This window comes from Podarcis bocagei (genome assembly GCF_964188305.1).
Source record: "Podarcis bocagei genome assembly, chromosome: 13".
NCBI lineage: Eukaryota > Metazoa > Chordata > Lepidosauria > Squamata > Lacertidae > Podarcis > Podarcis bocagei.
Genome location: NC_138138.1, coordinates 22,750,930 through 22,772,472, shown reverse-complemented (window position 1 = coordinate 22,772,472; position 21,543 = coordinate 22,750,930). Strand labels below are relative to the sequence as shown.

General features: G+C 44.7%; 1 protein-coding gene across 7 annotated transcripts in view; it reads right to left on the bottom strand.

Annotated features, from left to right (window-relative positions):
* Positions 1–4,434: 4,434 nt before the first annotated feature.
* Positions 4,435–21,543, bottom strand: part of HOXB3 (homeobox B3) — an 88,514-nt gene continuing 71,405 nt past the window's right edge. For 6 of the 7 annotated variants that reach the window (XM_081166679.1, XM_081166681.1, XM_081166676.1 and 3 more), the window contains 2 exons: positions 14,558–15,161; positions 4,435–8,646 (listed from right to left, as the gene is read on the bottom strand). In XM_081166679.1, the coding sequence (XP_081022805.1) occupies positions 7,874–8,646; positions 14,558–15,035 (1,251 nt within the window). In that variant the 5' untranslated portion in view covers positions 15,036–15,161 and the 3' untranslated portion in view covers positions 4,435–7,873. Of the gene's footprint in view, positions 8,647–14,557; positions 15,162–18,583; position 21,543 lie in introns of those variants that run through there. The other variant, XM_081166682.1, reaches the window with a different exon arrangement.

Here is a 21,543-nt window from a genome sequence, read left to right as displayed (position 1 = left end):
TACACGCACAAATGTTTCAGACATAGACATAAAGATGGATTGGTACCATGTGGTTAAAATACCACAAGCACTTGCCCTTTGCACGTGTCAGTTTTGTGAATGAGAACAAACATGGTTTGGATTGAAGGGTTTATCGTGAGGGTTTGTTTTTTAAGGAATGCACAAATATTGCAAGTGTAGTGATGACTTGGCTGCAAAAATTCATATACAGATGGGTACAGCCGATTCACTCAAAGCATTGCTTTTGGAATGGCAATTCTAGTGTGTGTCCCCTCTCACACACATATTATTGACTCTGTTTTAATAGTCAAGTTTTGAGGTGAATCCTGGTGTATTCTTTTTCAGTGGAACCCAGAATCCATCTGAAGAACATATCAGGAAAAAAATGTAGAAGAGTGCATGTGTGGGAGGGGATATTTCAAACTGCAGATGTATTGCTGTGACATGACCTTACCTATGCATTCCCAAAAGCAGAGGCCTATTAGAACCTGGTGATAAATTAAACCTCAATTAAACTGGAGGTATTGGAACTTCATGTTGCAATCCTATACCACTGACCTGGGTATAAGCCACATTTAACTCATGGGACTTACTTCTGAGTAGAAATGTATAGGACTGCACTGCTAAAGAGCTATTTCCAATGTGTGTATGTTTTTAAGAGGCTTCCTGATTTGATACATTCCCTAGTCAAGCGTGCCTTGAGAACATGTGTCTCTCCCAAGCAAAAGACTTTTGAGAAACGAAAACAAACCTCATACTTACAGCATATTAAAGCCAAATCAATTTGATTTTAGTGGAATTCCCTTTATTTGGTGGTAGTAGCAGCACTACTACAAAACAAAAATGAGTGCTGTTACTTCTTTAAATTTATTTATGGAGATACTGTGCAAGGAACTGGGCTCTTTGGCTGGCACTACACAAACTTATTTTAAAACTATTTGAGGAAACCTTTTCACACAGGACTGAATAACAAAGATGCCAATATTTTGGCTCAGTTATATCATCCATAAAATCACATTCAGGGAAATGGGAGGAGGCGGCGGCATTACATTCTTGACTATTGTTGTTTGATCAGGTCCCAATCAAAGTTTCCACGCTCTTATGCTTTTAAATTATAGCATCAGATAATATTAAATTACTTATTGCATGGATGAACATAACCCAGCTACAGTCATGGACACAGGGGAAAGAGTGTTTCAGATTTTTTTCTAACTAAACTGTTATTTATTATTGGTTCAAGGCTAAAATTATCAGTTGAAACTTAATATACGAAACCAAACATAAAACAAAATTAAAATAATCTTTCTTACAAAGCCCTCTGGCCTGAAGTTCTTGCCTGTCCGTGGATTCAGTCTACCCATTAACTAAATGTAGGGCTACAGACCAACAATAGTTGTATGGAAGGAGAATATTCATTACACATGTGTTGCAATCCACACCCTCCCTTTCTCTAAGGTGGTCCTATTAAAGTTGATGGAACTGCTTGGGGTTTTGTTAGTTGGTATTTGTAAACACAATGAAACTCACCTATGGCATACTACCACAGCAACTTACACCAGATAAGCATGGACATAGAACAATATCCAATCATGTAGAAATAATTATTTCTCAACCCAGAAGCAGTTACTCTAATGTAATCCTATAGAACTCAGTGAATAGTTTAGACACTGCATCCAGAAATCTCCATGTCTGTGACCTGATTAATATACTTTGTACTCTGGGTCTAGTCTTAAACAGCATCTGTAACATGCACAATAAGGAGCAAACATGACAGCAGCCACTGGTGAAGTGCTTTCCCCTATAAGGGATCCACGCATAGCCCATCACATATAACTATGCTTACCATGTGAGTTACCCTGCTGAGATGTAAAGCAAACGTTCCAGCAATTGATGCTAATTCTACACATAAACCAGCCAACTAACATGGCAGGTGCATTTATATGTGATGGAACACATGGCCAAGGATAGTCCTGTGGGGAAGGGCCATAGCACAGTGGCAGAGCATCTGCCTTGCATGCAGAACCTCCCTGGTTCAATCCCCAGCATATCCAGGTGGGGACATCTGGCTGAAACCCTGGAGAGCCACTGCCACTCAATATAGACAATACTGAGCTAGATGGAACAAGGGGTTGACTCAGAATAAAGTAGGTTCCTTTGTACTTATGACCACCGTAGCATCTATTTTGACCCTAGGTAAAGCTGAACTTGGGACGTGGGTAGCAGTGGGTTAAACCACAGAGCCTAGGACTTGCTGATCAGAAGGTCGGTGGTTTGAATCCCCATGACGGGGTGAGCTCCCATTTCTCGGTCCCTGCTCCTGCCAACCTAGCAGTTCGAAAGCACATCAAAGTGCAAGTAGATAAATAGGTACTGCTCCTGCGGGAAGGTAAACGGTGTTTCCGTGCGCTGCTCTGGTTCGCCAGAAGCAGCTTAGTCATGCTGGCCACATGACCCGGAAGCTGTACGCCGGTTCCCTCGGCCCATAAAGCGAGATGAGCACCACAACCCCAGAGTCGGCCATGACTGGACCTAATGGTCAGGGGTCCCTTTACCTTTAAAGCTGAACTATGCAAACAATTTGGTTCCTTCCCACAATGTCCCTTCCCACAAGCAGCTTGCAGAAGTGGCTAGAAGTGTTGAAAAGGAGCCATGGTGATAATCCAGTCCATATGATTCCAAATTACAGAAATGACCTCTGTATCTTAAAGTTAGGATTCATGGAAAACATCTCACCACCGCAATAGCAACATATGGATCAGGGCTATGACCATGACTGATGGGACCATGGCTTAGTGGTAGGGGCTTCATATTCCTTCCATAATCCCTGACATAATTATATCCTAGGGCAGGGATAAGGTACCTGTGGCCTTCCAAATGTTGTGGACTGACAGGAGTTAGCATGTGTGATGGTCAGGGCTGATGGGAACTGTAGTCCAACAGTATTAGGAGGACCACAAGTTCCCCATTATACCAGAGCAGGAAATGTATATCACAGATGCACCAAAATGGTCAGTACCATCTATTAAACCAGCAACCTCCTGTGCCTAAAGAATTTATCTGCACTTGGGTTTCTGGTATAAGTATAAAGCTGCATAGATAGGTCAACCCAAATCCTCAGTAACTGGAGGTCATAGGCCTTGAATAAGTCCCCCTAATTTCTGAATCCCCCATATTGTCTGTATTGCATTTCACTTCTGAGTCTCCACATCACAAACCCAACTCCAGGGGTTCCAGAAATGAGCGTGCTTCCTCACTCCCCAACCGGGCAGAGTAGAGTTAGGAATCGATCCTCCTTCCTCTTATACAAAGCAAGCCTCCCTTAAGCAAATGGCAAAGGCTCATTCAAGGTGGGGAGGCAGAAAGAACGTGAGGGCACCAGGGGAGTGAGTGACTTTCCTTCTGTACAGCACCTAGCACAGTGTTTTGCATGGAATAAAGGAGGAGTGGTGGTGGTGGGAGCTGCCGGAGAAGGAGCAGCAACAGGGCTGGTCGTCGTAGCAGTAGGAGTAAATAGCAGACCTTCTTCGCAGTCAGAGAATGGCGGAATCTCTTCCCAAGCCCTGTCCCGAGCTCTCTCTTCCACAAAGCTCTCATTTCGACCTGAATCGCTCTTACAGGCACATAAACGTGACGCTCTAATTTGACAGGCCGTTTACATTCGGTTTCCAACATCATAAAAGTTTTATGGAAACGCGCTGCTTGTAAAAATAAGTTTTCTTAAGAGTTGAGAGCATAAAATACAAATTAGCAGAGCCTTTATCTTATCTCTGTCGCTGTGGCACGTTCCCCTCCCCCCTCGCTTTCCACGGCTGCTACAGCATCTGCCCTGAACTCCTTTCTTGTTTTATTTAGCGATTTAATTTCACGATAGCCCCCCCCCCCGCACACACACACACTCCCGCTCTTAATTTCAGCCAGATACCCCCGTGAGTGCCTTTTGTTATGATTAATCATTTTCCTTTGTTTTCATTTTAGGCCCAATGGCTGTTTAGTCTGGACGGCACGTGATCGGACCTCTTTGTATCCACAAAAGATGAGGGGTAATTTTAATTGGCGTGAGACTATTTAGAACAAGAATTTCAAAGTGGAAGGGAAAACAGGGCGGGGGGGGGGAGAGAGAGAGACAAGGCGGAGATTGGGGGAGCTGGAGAAGAAATGAACCCCCTAGCGATTAACTTTTTAAGTAAACACAATCATCTAGGAGAAAGTGCTCGGATTTTATAAGCTGTAAAAATAAAGCAGCGACAGTCATAACCTAAGGGAGAAGCGGGAGAGAAGGAAATAGATAAATGTCTTTCTCGTTAATGTCTGAAAAAATTAGAAATGAAACGTGTTGTTCTTTTTTCCACCCCCTCCCCTATCTGACAGCTCCAAAGCTTTCTTCTTCTTCTTCTTCTGCCTGTTTTCAAACCCGACCAATGGAACAAGAGCCAATTAAGAACAGAAAGTTTATTCAAGAATTGTTCAACAGACAACCCTTAAGGAAATAAATAAAGTTATCTACTGTAAAGAACAAAGAAAGATGTTTCAAAAAAGAGGAGGAGGGCGTGGTGGTGGAGGAGGAAGAGGAGAAAGGAAGGGAGGGTTTAGCTAGTTCTTCTAACTGAGGACTATACAATTACAGCCTGGCTCGGATTTCATGCCTCCAGTAGAACTAAACACATTATTTTAAGTACGAAGGTAACTACTGGCTTTTCCCTAAATTACAATAACTAAAAAAAGAAAGAGAAAAGGAAAAAACTGGTTGTACAATGACAAGGAAAAAACACCATATTCCTTTATAACAAGTAAATACTAAAAAAAGTACATATTTTTCTTATAAATACATAAATGTTGGGGATAAATAATACAAAACCAACAAAAGGGGAAAAATAGTTTAAAACTGGCTATAACCAATAAATATATAATATATATATATTTATATATATGAATGTTCACCGGAACACGCGCACACACCCCATTGAAAGACGTCTCCAATGGGTGTCCTTCAAAAAGTTGGTATATATACCCATTAAAATGTAAACTCTAAGTGCAAGAGGGATGCCAGGCCAAAGAGGAAGCGCCAGGAAACACGCCCCCTCCCCAAAGGGCCATTTCCTTCCGCTTCCGTTTGGAGGACATAACAGTTTCTGCTCAAATATACCCTGTTTTCACGTTCAAGAAAAGAGACGCAAAGGAACGCAAGACGCCTTAGAGGTGAGGCTCCCCCGACCCATAGCGAACCCCAAAGAAACGGGGGAGGCCACCACTTCTCAAGGAAGTAAGGGAGGAAGGTCTCTATTTTTTTTTCCTTCATCATGTCGCCCCCTTGTACATTTTGCACAAAAAAACCCTGTTTTCTTTTTTAAGCCCAGTTTTGCTGTATAAATTAGTTTGCAAAAGGGCATCTCGCTTTCCTCTCTCTCCCCCTCCCCCAGCCCTTGTCGGAGGTAGTGGGGATTCAAGGAGAGGAGCATAGGTAGCCCTAAAGAATTGACAAGGGTGGTGTTTTTAGATAATGGGGCTGTAGGGTGGGCGGAGGAAAGGGGTAAAGGGGGAGGAGAGCCAGCTTAGGAGGGAAAATTCAACAGTTTGTATGTGGTGGAGATGAGTAGGGACTGGAAGACTTCAGGAAGGCCGTTTTCTACTTAACGTCTTAGACTTTTTCTTTTCAAAGAAACCCTTTTGCGGTTAGCTGTGGGGTGGGGGGCGGAAGCTACTTCTTTTAAGACGAATTGGTGTATTCACGATCTACTACGACCAGAATTTGTTGTGCATGTTGTATGCTTGCTTTTTTACCCTTAAAAAAAAGAAGTAAAGAAATTAAACTATCTGTGTCGTTTGATTCTTCCATTCCTCTCCGACCCCCGCAAAATAAATAAATAAAAATCAGCCCCATTTTTTCTACATTCAAAATATTTGTGTCGAAACCCCAGGACCAAAATTAGTTGAAAATGCAAATTGAGAATGGATGTATTGACTTCAGGAATTGTCCATTTATTTGTCAGGTTTTGAAAAGTGTATTGTAAGTGGGGGTTAAATTCACTGGTGAGCGCCCCCCCCAAGTTCATTGCTCAATATCAACTGGCCTTGCTGTCTGATATCTATGTATCTAAATGTGTACCTGATTGTCTCTACAACATCTACTTAGTAGCCTAAGATTGTAGATAAATGCATTTCTCTCTCCCCCCATGGGTTTTTATTACAATTTGTGGTGCAATCCTACATACGCCTACTCAGAATTCCCAGTGAATTCAATGAGATTTACTTCCAGGTAAGCATATACTGTATAAGAGAGCAGCCTGAATGGTGTTTAGATCTGGGAAGAGTATTCTTATGGACACAATGCGAAACAGGAGCAGAAAGTCTGTGAGTTCCATTTCCATGATCTTCAGCAGCATTCCGCCTCCATTGTGTCCATCAACTCCAATGCTTTCAATAAGTGTTATTGCCAAAGCAAGCGCTTTGAGGACTGACATCTGTAGGATAATCTTGAGCAACCTATTTTAATCAGTTTCATCTGTATTAAAGGAAAGGAGCTACATCAATTTATACCAATAAATTATTCTGCCGGCTTTTTAATGGTCTGCCTAGGGCATATACACAAGGCCACACATTTTTCATTGGGAGTAACTGGCAGTGACAACATTTGGTATCGTCACTCCACCCACCCATGATCCTGAAAGGGGGAGGGGGAAGGCGAGTTCTTTGCCACCCGGGTAGTTACACACCAAAGGGTGGTTTCAAGAGGTGGGCTTGGAGCCCTGGTTTTGTGGCATGCAGGACTCAGTCTTGGGGTTGCTCTGTGGGGGGTGGTGTGGTGTGAAAGTTTGCTACTGTTGCTTGGCTACAAGCCTTATAAACACACACACACACACAACCATAAATGCTCTAGCTTGGAAGTCTCGCTGGTCTCAGTGGGACATCTTTCCAACTGAGGATGCTTAAAATGTAGATTTACTTGGGAGCAGTAAGAGTAATTCCACAGTAAAAGAACTAGGTGGGCAAGCTACACCACTTCAAACTGCATATGGGGAATTGCATTTTAAAATGCTCCGTCATTTAATATAGATACACTCCCTGTATGTAGAAATCTAGCACGTCAGGAATATGTGCTAGTTCACTGTAGGCAGGGTTTTGTTTGAAACTTTTTTGGGGGGGGCAGGAGCATTTAATAAAAATGATCCACACACCCCCTGCAGTTTGAAAAACTACTGTCCAGAACCCTGCCACCTCAGTCTGCCCACTGAAAAAAGAAGATTCCTCCCTGAGAAACCTCGCTGAGTTCACAACATTCGATTTAAGTGATGGCCATCAGCTGGACTTAATTGAAACTAGGGTCCTTTAAGGCCCAGTCAAGGGATCTGCTCCCCCCCCACTTCCCCCCTTTTTAACGCGAGGTCTCACATTCGAAAGTTGCCAAGGACTTTGTGCTGTATGTGCAGAGTGCATTTTGTCCCACCCCCTGGAAACACAAGCCACTCCTCCACGCACCCCAGTTCTGAGGATGGGATTGGCCGAAAGGTTCCCAAATCAAATGACGTGACCGGCAGGCGAGCTGCTTAGCTCCCTGCCCCTAGGAAGCCAACACCCCGCCCCCCGCCCCCATTAACACCGACTCCCGCCTGCTCCTCTTGTGGGGCGTGGGGGACAATAGCAGGCTGGGGCAGAAGGAAGGAAGAGGCAGAAGGTAACCCTTCCGATTTGCAGGGCGCATCTAAAGCGTTTCCTAAAGGGTTTCAACACAAATACTTTTTGTCTGTTTGTTCCTTTAAGAGAGAGAGAGCGAAAGCTCACCAACAAAACCAACAAACCGATCTAACCCACCCAGCCACCCCGCCACGTCCCAGTTGTCTGTTAACTCCCACCCCCCACCCGATCTGGCCCCTCCTCATCACAGATGGGTCAGTTTGGGCGCCTCTTGGATTCTACCCTGAGTCGAAGCGTGGTGGGTGGAAAGGTCTGTGTAAGTCGGGTGGGACTCGCAAGGTCCATGGTGCTGGTTGGCGCCCATTTGAGGGGGGGCCCCGTTGTACTCCATGCTGGCTGGCTGGTGATGCTGGAGGGGGTTCAGCCCGTAAAGCGACGGGGCGGAATTGGGCATGGAGTCCACGTAGTTCCCGCCCACGTACACGGGGCTGCCTTGCATATTGGGGGGCCCGTATCCGCCTCCCCCGTTACCCTGTAAGACGTGCGGGTCGTACTCCGGCGGCGCCGTGTTGGCGTACTTCTGTTGGGTGGGGCAGCTTTTGATGGGGTTTTGGTAGGCAGTGGGCATGGCGTAGGCATTCTGGTGGGGTTTGCTGAAGGAGGGCGGAGACGGGGCGTCGTAGTTCGAGGTCATGGGGTGCAGGGCGCCCAGGAAGCCTGCCGAGGACTGCATGGCTTGCGGGGGGCTCCCCGTCGGGGATGGGCCCCCGGAAGAGGAGCCCAAACCTTTCGACTTCTGATCCTTCTTGTATTTCATTCTCCGGTTCTGGAACCAGATCTTGATCTGCCTCTCGCTGAGGTTCAACAAGTTCGCCATCTCCACCCGTCGGGGCCGGCACAGGTATCGGTTGAAATGGAATTCCTTCTCCAGCTCGACGAGCTGGGCGCTGGTGTAGGCCGTGCGGGCTCTCTTGGAAGCCGAGTTGCCCGGAGGGCTTTTCTCGCCGCTGCAGCTTTCTGGAGAGGAGGTCGGGAAATGAAATCAGAGATAATTACTTACATGCAGAAAATTGAATGCACAGGCCTCTTAATAAATCCTCCAACAGGCGAGAAGACTTTCAGCCTCCCCTCCGCCTTCCATTTCCCCCACTCCATAATCATGTCATTTATTAAGAGTTCTGTTCTCCAAAGCTGCCCCCTCGCTTTATGAAAATTTGATCATGTCATGCAGAAAAGGAATCCGAGGCTATTTATTTGGGAGTCGATTATTTTGAAGCAGACCCTTTCAAAGGAAATTACGCCTGGCAAGTGGGCAGTGTTTGGAAAGCAAAATTAATCAGGCGCTCCTGTACACAGGCCTGCAGTGTCAGTGTCCTTGTTATTCTGCGTGATTTAAACAAGCCCACAAAAGCACATGCGCCCTTCTACATACGTGTGTAAGGCGCAAACATGAGTATATGCTTGCCAATGAGCTTCTCTATCTTTCTCACTCACTCACACACACACACATGCTATGCTCAATGTAGTGGGCAGGTCTCTTGTACAAGCTTTCTTTCACTGCAATGGAGGTCTGTGAACTGCCTGCTGGGTTGTGCTCCATGTGTTCCTACAACCAAAACTGAAATTTGGAACCTCTTTCCTACGCCAAATATTGGATAAATAACAGAGTGCCTCTGAGCATGTGCAGAGGGCCTTTTCCCATCACTAACTAAAACCAACATCAGAGATGGGGGGGGGGGGAGGCAAAAGCTTTCAGGGGCAGGATTCATCTTTTTCATACAGACCAGAATCCCAATACATGTCCTTTTTAAAAGGGAAACGCATTCCTGGGAGGGGGGGAGTTTTGCATCTGATTCCAGTGCTGTGGATTGCAGCCTAGCTGAAGGAAGTAAAATTGAGTGTAAATCAGTGGAGCACAGGCCTAGTTCAATGTAGTGGTAGAGTCTTGATGTAATGCAACTACATCAAGTTTTGCAACTGCAGACTGCAGTTTGGAGTGCCATTTATGTTTAATTGCCTTCAAGGAAACTCACTACAGTGGTGCCTCGGGTTAAGAACTTAATTCGTTCTGGAGGTCCGTTCTTAACCTGGAACTGTTCTTAACCTGAGGTACCTCTTTAGCTGATGGGGCCTCCCACTGCTGCCATGCGATTTATGTTCTCATCCTGAGGCAAGGTTCTTAACCCGAGGTACTATTTCTGGGTTAGCGGAGTCTGTAACCTGAAGCATCTGTAACCTGAAGCATCTGTAACCCGAGGTACCACTGTACAGGAAAAAATGTGTTGAAGGTTCTAGCCCATTCTGCCCATTACTATGCTAGTTCTTGGCATGCATGAAGATTATGTAAGCAAGCAGTTGCAAAAAAATGAACAAAATCGCCCATTTTACTACCTCAGAAGTACCACCTCATTCTACTGCACGTGTACTTTTCAACTTTTTTGAGAGAGAATTGCATATAAGAAAAATATACCCAAAGATGTCTGTATCTGTTATTTATATGTGTGTGTGCCTGTACCTCTGAGATATATCTACATGCATGTATTGTGGTTCATTGCTCATTTAGCAACTTAGGTCTGTACAGTGGTACCTCAGGTTACATACGCTTCAGGTTACAGACTCCGCTAACCCAGAAATAGTGCTTCAGGTTAAGAACTTTGCTTCAGGATGAGAACAGAAATCATGCTCCGGTGGCGCGGCAGCAGCAGGAGGCCCCATTAGCTAAAGTGGTGCTTCGGGTTAAGAACAGTTTCAGGTTAAGAACGGACCTCCAGAACGAATTAAGTACTTAACCCGAGGTACCACTGTACTGACTACATGATGTTTGTGACATTCACAGGACTATAAATGTGGGATGCATTATTACTAGAGCAGTCAAGTGCAACATTTCCCTGTTGCCTAGAATGGACTCACAGGGGAATGTGGCTCCAGACAGGGAGGACTTCCTGTCATACCTGCTCTGGAGCTTCCTACCCCTGTGTGTGACCAGGTAGATGGGCGTGACCCTAGCTGACCAGATAAAAGGGCTGGTCACACAACCATCTCTCTTTTGGATTCTTATTTTCTTACTCTTGGACTCTCACTCTCCTGGCTCTTAGCCAGTGCATGACTCAAACGTCACATAGGATGTAGTCCACAAGCAGAAAGTCTGAGATGTAGCTCAGACTTCTTTTTACTGTAACCACAAGATAAAGCCTACCTTCAGATTACTTCTGTGAACTGGATGTGAGTAAAACTTTATTCTTACTTTTAAAGAAGACTGTGTTGTGTTGTTATTATTTTAAGAGGGAAATAAAGGGGACACATACCAGAAACAAGCCAGACTTGACAAGCCAGACTGGATTGCTTAATTAAAGGATTCTAACAAGTCATCAACTGGTTTGTAATAAGTTGCAAAGGGAATGTGTTCTGCTGTTTACTCACTAGCATGAGTGAGGAGGGATAATATCGAAACAATATATCCTCTCCTACCTTCCTTAACATTCCTGCAGTAAAGAATGCTAACCACTTTTTAAACATTGAGGGATATGTTTTATAAGTGGCAAAAAGATTCTTCTATCATTTACAGTGGTACCTCGGGTTACAGACGCTTCAGGTTGCAGACTCCGCTGACTCAGAAATAGTACCTCGGGTTAAGAACTTTGCTTCAGCATGAGAACAGAAATCGTGTGGCGGCAGCAGGAGACCCCATTAGCTAAAGTGGTACCTCAGGTTAAGAACACTTTCTGGTTAAGAACGGACCTCCAGAACGAATTAAGTTCTTAACCTGAGGTACCACTGTACTTGGAAGGGGAACAGTAGAAGCTGGGAGAAATTCGTGTGTTCATCATCCAGTGATTGCAACATGGTGTATGAAACAATCTTTGTAGATCAGAAGCTGGGATTTCATATAATCTCATCAAATGTATTTCCTTAAGAAATGTGTTTTCACATTCAGGAGTAAGGCATGCAGTGATGTGTTATCAACTGGTGTGCATGCATGTGGGAATCAGTGAAACTTCGAATGCACTGTGGTTTTAAAGAAAGTGGGCTGGATCCACACAAAGTTAGTTGCACATAGAATGCAATCCTAACCTTGCCTACTCAGAAGAAAACCCTATTGAATTAAATGGGGCTTACTCCCAGGTAAGTGGGGTTAGTATTGCAGTCTTAATTCTCATTGAAATCAATGGGAGAAGGTACTCACAACTACCAAGCTCTTATTGATTTCCATAAGAAATGGGGCATTTACTTAGAACGCCTGAGCGCTTGTCTGTTTCCAGGTAAGTGCATTTCACAGTCAGAAACATCACTTATTTGCTTTGGATTGTTCTGTTTATCATTGGCAACTTGTCTAAGGCAGATCAGCTTCAGAATGCTTGATATCTGCTTGTCTCCTTAAATGCTTTTTCCTCCCACACAGATGATACAGGCAAAGTTCATCAGCCCCAGAACCACAGTATAAGATTTACTCATGAATAAAAAGAGGTTGTGAGTTTGCAAACTATGTCACAACCAAAACAATATAGCTTCTTTGTAGACCCAAATTATACTTCAAATTGGCTGCAGCCTTAATTCAGGCACTAATCCAGTTCTGTGCATTTTGTGCAATGGCAACACTTTGTTTTATACAAATTGTGCACACAAATTGCATGGTACACACTGCACACATTTCACTACTAGAGCATGTTAAGCACAGGAACTTTGCATGGAAAACTGGTTAAGATAGTCCAAGAAAACAAATCCTTTTCACTCAGAAGAACAGTCCTGGTGGACTGTGTAGTCCAGCATTCTCTTCTCACAGTTGTGGGATATCTAAAATAAGGCAGTCAAAACCAACAACTTCTGATTGCTAGAAAGGCACACACACAGAGGAAGTTGGATCTCAGAGTCTACAGGAAATTCTCCCTGTGAGAGCCACTCCCACTGTGTCCAGCCAGGTAAAGGGGCACAACCTTCTCTCTCTCTGATCTCTGCTATCTGATCTCTTCCCTTTGATGCTTCATCAGTGACTAGGGAAGTAAGACATGTGCTGAGTCTGAGTCACAGCTCAGACTCCAAGTCTAATCTAAACTATAATATATGTCTGTAGCTACATTTTAAGCCTGCCTCAAGACTGCTACTGTGAAACTGAGTGAGTAAATCTATCTTTACTTATAAGAAGACTCTTTTGCATGTTTATTGTTTTAAGAAGAAGAAAGGGGGGGAAATAACAGGAAATCCAGTCTGCAGTAAAGCATCCTGAATTACTTAAATTAAAAGGCTAAAGCTAGCTTCCTTATTTTTTGCTTACAAAGGGATGTACTCTGCCAAACTCACAAAGGATAATATCTAAGAAATATATCCTTTTCTATTTTTCATACTCATCCCTACAACAGTGGCCAGTCAGATTCCTGTAGGGAACCCACAAGCAGGACAAATGAATCAATTCCCAAATAAGAGCATATCCTAAGTTTGCTTAGAAGTAGGTTCCACTGAAGTCACTCACACTTCTTTCCAAGTTAATATCCTTAGAATTCTGACATATATATCCTAAGGATGGCATCCAGAGTCATGCAGCTGTTTTGTCCTATATAAAACCTGCTGTCTTTAATACGTCTTTCATCAAAATATCAAGAGAGACAGGGGGAAAAGCCATTTTGCCTGAGTATGGTATAACAGTAGCCTTTAGCACTGCAACAAATCAGTTACTCTCTGGCTGGTATTAGTGAGCATCCATGCTAAGCCAATGAGATATAAAATGGAGTACATCACACTTCTTGGGCTTTGATGAAAACACATTTTGTCAGGGATAAAAACCAGGCATTGAGCCAATGACAGCCAGATTTTGCAAGGGACCGAGAGTAGGATGGCAGAGTCCTGAGGTGATGGAGCAGACTGCAACACTTCAGAATGCAAGCCAGGGATCAGCCTTTAGGTCAACAGCAACAACAACAACAACAACAACAACTCATTGCAAGGAAGAAAGGAAGGCTAGAACCTTTCTCCTCCACCTGCTTTTAGTTTCTGGGCAGTTTTAAAAAAATAAGCACAGAAAACCTTCCAAAATGTTCCTCCCACCTGTAGCCCAAAGTGGCACAACTCTATCTCACCACATCTCCCTGCTGCATATGTAGACTAGCCTTGAGTTCAGCAACTGGCATCCATGCGAGCCAATTTCATCTGGCACAAAAGCAGAGTGCTTTCGACCACAGCCTGGTTATCACTGTCACTTGGGTCAGACACTGTGTGTGGTGGTGGCGGCGGGACTAGCCCAGACTGGCTTTAATATCCAGATGACCCCCAAAGCCATGACCTTCTTTGAGAGACTGGAGACCCAATGCAACTTTCTGAGCTATGGACGCATGTAGGCAAAGTCTCCCTATCCCCTTTCTTTGCTCTTTTGCCTTCCTTGCACACTCCAGAAGCCCATTTCTCATAACATCAACACCTTAATCTACTGCTCCTCCTATTGCCTGCCACCCTCACCCCATCCAGTCTAAGCCTTGAGGCCACTCCCCACTTGTACATCAACTTCCTCCTTCCGGTTCAGGGTCTTTAGCAGGCCTAGCACCACTTTTTGGAGCCACCAATGTCTTGCTCGTCCTCTAGGTCTTCGCCTACCCCTGGCTCTTCATATGTCAAGCAGGGACCTTTGCATAATCCCTGCCTTGGCAGTGGCTCACAGTAACCCATTGGGAGCTTGCCATTATTATTGTTGTTATTTTGTGGCTCTTTGTACAGCTGCAGTTAGCTGATGTTGGACTCAGAGCCCCTCTCCTTCCAATGGGCCTTGCCCTTTGGGTTGCATGCATTAACATATCCTTTCAGCACCCCCACCCCCATCTTCCTCTAGATAGGAAGCTTTGGACACCGGCCTCCTTCCCCGTCCAGCCTGGCCCCACTGTGCCCCTGCACCTGTGTGCGTGTGTGTCTTATGCACATTGATGGTGGATATTCCAAAAGCAGATACCTGCGCTGGGGGAGCTGTTTTTCTGCTTGGAGTTTTGCCTCGACTCTTTCATCCAGGGGAAAATCTGTTTGGCGAGAGCGGCGTTACTAGAGCCCAGGCTGGCTTTGCTGGGGGCGCTTTTGACCCCCCCAGGCTGGCTGTGGTTATTGCTGCTGCCGCCCCCGTTGCTGCTGCTGCCGCTGTTGCTGTTGGTGGCGGTGATAGGATTGGGGGGTGGCGAGACGGGCGGGGGCGGGTGGTGCTCCTGAGGCAGGCTGGGGCGCATGCAGCTCCCGTTCAGGTCTTTCGTTTTGGCCAGAGGGGAGGCGTTGCCGAGGGACTGGAGGGTGCAAGCCGGCCTCTGGTAGTCGTGGTTCTCCACGTGAGCCGCAGGCTGGAAGGGCTGCGGCGGAGGGCCCTCGTAGCCGAACCCATTGGCTCCCTGGTAGGAGTAGCCCCCGAAGAGCGTGGAGGTGTCGTAGTAGGTTGTTTTCTGCATGGCTGGGGCTCCCCGAGGTTCTCGCGCGCTGCTACCAGGCTCTGGCTGACCCCCTCATGGAAGGACATTGGCACCCCCAAGGTCACGTGGTGAGGAGGCCTTCCCCGGTGTCTTTTGCAAGCTGACCTGAAAGGTTAGAAAGGCACACACAATAATACGGCACGGCCTATGAATCCATCTTGGTCATTGAAAAGCCTCGTGACATGAATAGCTCGGGCTGCTGCGCGCGAGGGGAGCGGATAGCAGATGCTGCCTGGGCGCTCCTGGGCGCGCCTCTCGGCGAGCCCCTTCTCCCCTGGAGCAGCCTCGCCAACTATTCCAGGACAAAACACAGAGAAGGGGAAAGGGGCTCCTCAGGCCCGCTTGGATCACTAAAACCGACCCCTGAGCAGTATTGTCCTTTTGTTCTTTCCAATTGGGTTGGTATTGTTCAAGAACCATTGCTGAGATAGGGATAGAAATCTTCCAACGGGGGGGAGAGAGGATTTCTTATAGGCCATTCAATCTAACTCTCTAAGGTGTGCACATAGGTGCCTGCCTGCATACATAACATTGTCAATATCCACACACACACATTCATACAGGAAGAAGTCGACCACCCCCACTCGTAAGAAAGCAATAGAGTCTTGGCTTTCTCCACGCGAATCTCAAGCCCGTCAATTTCCGTGAGCGAAACCTCCAAAAAAGGGGCCCGAGCAGAAATAAAACCCAGCTGGGAAGTAAAAGTCCCATAGGGGCTGACTCCCAGATAAGCAAAGTGCAAGTTTGAGATGTGAAGTCACTTGGTAGATCCATACTGGATAGGTTTCTTCTGTACCGGTGGTATCATTTTTATATCTATCCACACACACAAACATATTGTATGCATGCAATTATCAAGTTCTTCTAAGCTGAATTCGTATTATAATTTAATATTCTCCTGCTATGATTCCCACCCCAACAAGGAACCTCAGAAAAATAATATAAAGTGTACAAGTATAGATTGTGTAAGAGGATTTTTAAAAAAATCACTGTTACGTTAAAATTGATCAGGATCCATGTTTTTAAATCAACATTTTAATGTTAAACATAAAACTGAACTCAACTTCTGACATTCCGCCATATGGTCCACTTGCAGCATAAGGCTAGACATGTTTACTCGGTAGTAAGTCCCAGTGTGCTCAAGGGGGCTTACTCCCAGGAAAGTGTAAATATAGGACTGCCGCGTTAGTGCGCTGAATTTAGAGAGATGTGATGGCTGGGAACGTTGTCAGATTTAGAGACCTGTGCTGAATTCTTTGGTGTTGGCGCTTTTGATACTGTTTTCCATGTTGTTTTTGCAACTCTCGTTACAGTGTGGAATCAGGCTCTAGAATCCACTCTACCCTGCAAGCCCTTAACAAATCTGGTTCAGTTGCGACTCCCAAGGTGCTAGTCCTATATATATATATAACAGCTTCCTTCTATGGCTTCTCATCCTTTCTTTAAACAAAATAAAACACAACCCAGTTTTGCCACCAGGCCATTTGGTTATTTTCTTTCCCTTTAACTTTTATGTTTGGTTTGTCCTCCCTTTATTTAGGGGTGGGAGGAGGAAATTCCTTCCTCAAAAAAAAAAAAAAAAAAGGATGTATCCTTCTAAGGAAACATTAATTTTTTCCATGTTGGAAGGGCACCAAAAGGCTAGAATTATTTAATGGGTCAAATAATAAATCAATAGAGAAAGCACACACACACGGAAGGATGAAAAAGAGAGAATCCTGTTTCACTGTATTCTGTATTTCATTTCAAATGCCTTTTTTCCCAGTGAGCTACAATCTATTATACTCCCCTACAGAATGAAAAATAATACTGTAACCCAATATTGGTCAATTCTGACCATAAGAACGCACACACAACAGGAGCAACCTTCCCCCCTGACTTCCCTACATCTATGCACTTCGAAACCTAAATATAATTCAGACCTCATACCCCACCACATGCCCCACCTCCTCCTCCACGAACCTCCTCCTCCTCCTCTTCAGTTTATGCCTGTATAAATTCTGCAGTTTGCAGAACAGCAACTCTAAAAGTCTGTGTTGTGATCCTTTCGTATTTTCCATGGATTAGATACAACCGTTGCCTTCTAGAAGCAGGCTGTTAAAATATTTGCTATGTATTAACCGGAAAGAATGATAGAGTTGCTGTCTTATTTCAGCTGTTCCTTAGCAGACATAAACACTCGAGTACTCTCATGGCAATAGATTGATTAAAAATAAAGAAGAAACGCAATAATCATTAATTCGATATTAAAAGACTGGGTTCGCTGAAACTGACTAAGCGGTTCAGCCATAACGATAATTTTACTAGGCCTCGCTGGTTTGTTTTGGATTTCTTGGGACCTCTGGAAGGCCTACGAGAAGGTGGAGGCAAATGTCTTCTTCTTTTAAAGGAAGAATTAAACAGTGCATTAAAAATTAATCCCCATTCTACTCTTCTCGAAAAGGAATCCAAAGTGGTCTGAGCGTTCAGTAGCGAAGATTTTTTCGCCCCTTTTGTATCTCATCTTTCAACACGTCCCAAATGTCGGTCATTTATCTTAGTCGGAGACGGGTGGAATCGTAAATGATTTACTCCAAGGAATTGTTGCTGTAGTTGTTGGGATGTGCGTGTGTTTTAAAAAGCACCCCGAAATCTCCAACGGAATAATAAATAGGAATAGTGCATTGGAAATTAGTCCTCGAAATGGTAACCGCAGAAGTTCCTTCTCTCGCTCTCTCTCTCTCGGAAGTTTCGTTTTTATTCCAGAAGAGGAACCTGGATTCTAAATAAAAGCCTCTCTTCTCGGCAACTTTTGCAAGAGAGAGATATATTTATTTTTTGCAAATTTGTTTTTTTTTTTTTTAAAAAAGAGTGAATCCAAGAATCTAGAAGCCCGTTAAAGGGTTTGTGCCAAGAGCAAAGGGAAGGCCGTGGAGCATGGGAAAATATAGTATTAAAAGCTCCCTTTAACCTCCATGTTGGAAAAAGAATTCTAAAATTCGCAGTCCTACTCTGGTTATGGGAGAAAACCGGAGAGCCTTTCTCCTTAGGGTGTATTTCTCCATAGTAGGGCAAAGGCAAATAATAATAATAATAATAATAATAATAATAATAATAATAATAATAATAATAATAATAAACTGGGGTTCCGGACAACTCTCCAGTTCACAGCAAATTGTTCACTACATTTAGAGCTCCCCCCCTTGAAAAATTAAAGGGGGGGGGAATCCTCCACCACGTCAAAGAGAGAGAAAGAAAGCGTTCTAGATGAAAAGGCGAAGGAGAAAGGGGGAGGAAAATAGAAGGGGAGAATAGCAAAAAGAGGGGGGAAAGGGGGGTAGAAAGAAGGGGAGGGAAGGAGGGGGGAAGAAGAAGAAGAGAGAGAGGGTGAGAGTGAGAGAGAGAGGAGAGAGAGAGAGACGCTGCGTGGAAGGAAGCTTAAAGCTTGTGAACTCTTCATGAACCGCGATGCGAGTCATACAGCTATAAATCATGGAGACACGGTCTCCGCCATTCACAAACTGATAGCCTATTTCGGTCCACCTTACCTTAGCCTCTGACGAGAGCAGCGCGGCGAGCAGACATAATATATTTTCGCAGCCAGCAAGCAACGCAATCAATAAGCGAGGAGAGCTCCCCCCATTCCTCTCCCGTGCTGTTTTTTTTTTTTTTTTTTAATGTTCAAGGAATATCTAGAGAGAGAAATCCGGTCATAACGCCAAAAGGAGGGGGGACATCTCTATAGGAGCTTACGGTGAGGGATGCTCGGGTCCTCTCTCTCTCTCTCTCTCTCTCTCGCCTCTCTCTCTCTCTCTTTCTCAATCCGTTTGGGGAGGAGTGCGGGGGGGGGGAAGGTGAGAAGAGGTAGGAACCACAAGATGCTAGACAGCCTTCCAAAGATGTATAGGGAATCCTTTGATTGTGGCTGCCCTATAGTCTTGGTACGCCCTGTTCACGGTTAACAATGGCCTCTGGCTTAACAGCAGAAGGCAAGAGAGAGGGAGAGAGGGAGAGAGAGGGAGAGAGAGAGAGAGAGAGAGAGAGAGAGAGAGAGAGAGAGAGAGAGAGAGGGTACAGAGGAGGGGGAAACAGAAAGAATAGCTGACATGAAATCCTCGACAAGGAATGCTTAGACTGAGATTTAAATGACATAATAATAACATCCAGTTATTATTTTTGTTAAACCGGGCAATTTAAAACAAGAAAGCGCGGGAGGGGGAGGGGTTGAGGGGGGATTCAGGAGAGAGAGATGTAGAGATTTCGTTTCTGGGGGCTGGGTGAACGGAGGGGTGGTTTTTCCCCCCTTCTCCCTCCTGCTTTGGGAGGGCTTGGGCAAACGCCAAGGTTGCTTCCTGACGGCGTCAGGAGTGGAAAGGAAATATGCAAATAGAGAGGTGGCGGACAGAGGCCTAGCAGGATAGCAAAAGCTGTATTGATTCACGTGCTTCGCAATTAGGTGTCAAGTTATGCTAATAAATCTTTGGAACAGAGGCAGATTTTCTTTCTTTCTTTCTTTCTTTCTTTCTTTCTTTCTTTCTTTCTTTCTTTCTTTCTTTCTTTCTTTCTTTCCTTCCTTCTCTCTCTCTCTCTCTCTCTCTCTCTCTCTCTCTCTCCCACTCCCCAATTTCCTCCAGCAGAGCAAGCGGGGGATAACTCTCTCAGACCTCCATTATACCCCACCCTGGCCAAAATGGATTGCATAACCCTCCCATATGACTTAATTATTATGACAAGCAAATGCGGGGAGGGGGAGGGAGACGCGGCAAAAGAAAGCAGCATTTTAAAAACAACAAAACAAACAACACCTCTTGAGAACATCTCCCTGAAAAGTTTTACAAACCTTCTGGGCGACATGAAAGGGAAAGTTTTAGAAAGTTTATATACTTAACCTGGTTGAGTGCTATTGGTTCCCTGAATGCTCACGTTGTGTATGCATTATGGGTTACATTCGAGCACGTCAAACTCGGAGCAGACCTGCTGAAATCTTCAACTAGTAAAAGTCCATTGATGTCAATAGGTCTACTCTGAGTATGGCTTAGTCAGATGCCACCCATAATGCAAGCGTTCACACATAGGAAGGAAGAAGAAAGACTGACTGATCTACATTTCCGGCACCTCTCACCAGTGTTATGCTGAACATCTGGGATGCAAAGTTTCATTCAGTTTATTGGGATTTACTTGCAAGCGACTGTGATTGGGGCAGGAATGTGATAAGTTCACCTGACACAGGGAAGTTATTTAACATTAGATAGATGATAGACAGATGGATAGATAGATAGATAGATGACGTCTCTTTAAGTCACTCAAGATTTATGACCCCCTTCCCTGCTCATAACACAAGGCGCTTTGCTTGCCAAGACAAAAACGTTTTCGCTCTGCTTTTGCTGCTGACCTGAAAGGGAGCTGCCGCTACAAACTGAGTGTGGGAGGAAGAAGTTGAGGTGTCTGCACATTTTTGGGTGCGTGCGAGGCAGAGGAAGAAGGGAAAAGGAGAGCTATTGTTATTCTCTCCCCCTCCTTCTTTTTGCACCTCTACCTTGAAGGGGGTAATTGCTGAATCAAGGGGAAACTGGCATTCAGAAAGGGAGTGGACTCTGGAATTGGCTCATTCCTTTCTTGGGATGTTCTTAGTGCTCCCCATCTTTGAGAATGGTCCTGTTTGGGGAAAACTTTGTCACTTAACTTTTCAGACCTAACTTTGTCTCTCATGCCTAAAATTGCAAGTGACTTCATCCACCCGGACAATGTTACCTTATTCCTGTCCACTTTGGTAATTTTTTTTATGAGTTATGAAAAGAAATCCTAGATCTGCTTGCGATGGTGGACTATTTTCTGCTTTGGAAGATCATCCTGAGATTGGACTCTCAACTGAGCCATGGTATTCAAGAAGAACTTCATTGGCAAAACACGTCCTGTGGAATTCTCCGGGTGAAACTTAGAAGTCTGCTGCTGGACAATAAGTAGTGCCTCCACGGATGGTAAACCTAACTTTCAGGAGGGGCAAGCACTTTTATTGGCATAAACACTCCCTTTCTTTTACTTTTACTTTTAAAAAACGAATTAGTAGCATTGTGTGAGTATTTAATACTGTCTTTTTGAATTTCCAGGTCTACTGTCCTTTTAGTCCTTCCAAGACTTAAGGCTGCAATCCCATGCGTATATATCTGGGAGTAAAATCCGTTGAATTCAGTGTGGGTTACATCCGAGAAGGTTTGCTCTATATAAGGCTGAAATCTAAACGCTAGGGAGTAAGTCCCATTGAACATACCAGGTCGTGTCCTTCTGACTTACATGCTGAGGACTACGATGCATGGAATAGAGGCTCAAAACAAGACCAGGGTAGAAAGCAAAACGATTAAGTGCAGAATGTAAAGTATCAAACTTTCTGTAAAAAAAAAAAAAGAGAGGCCTTGAATAAATCCTTAAGGTCTTTCTGAAACTGGTATGGCATAGGGGCTGCTGGCTGTGCACTTTAGGACCCACAATAGGTCAGTGGTGTTTTCTTAAA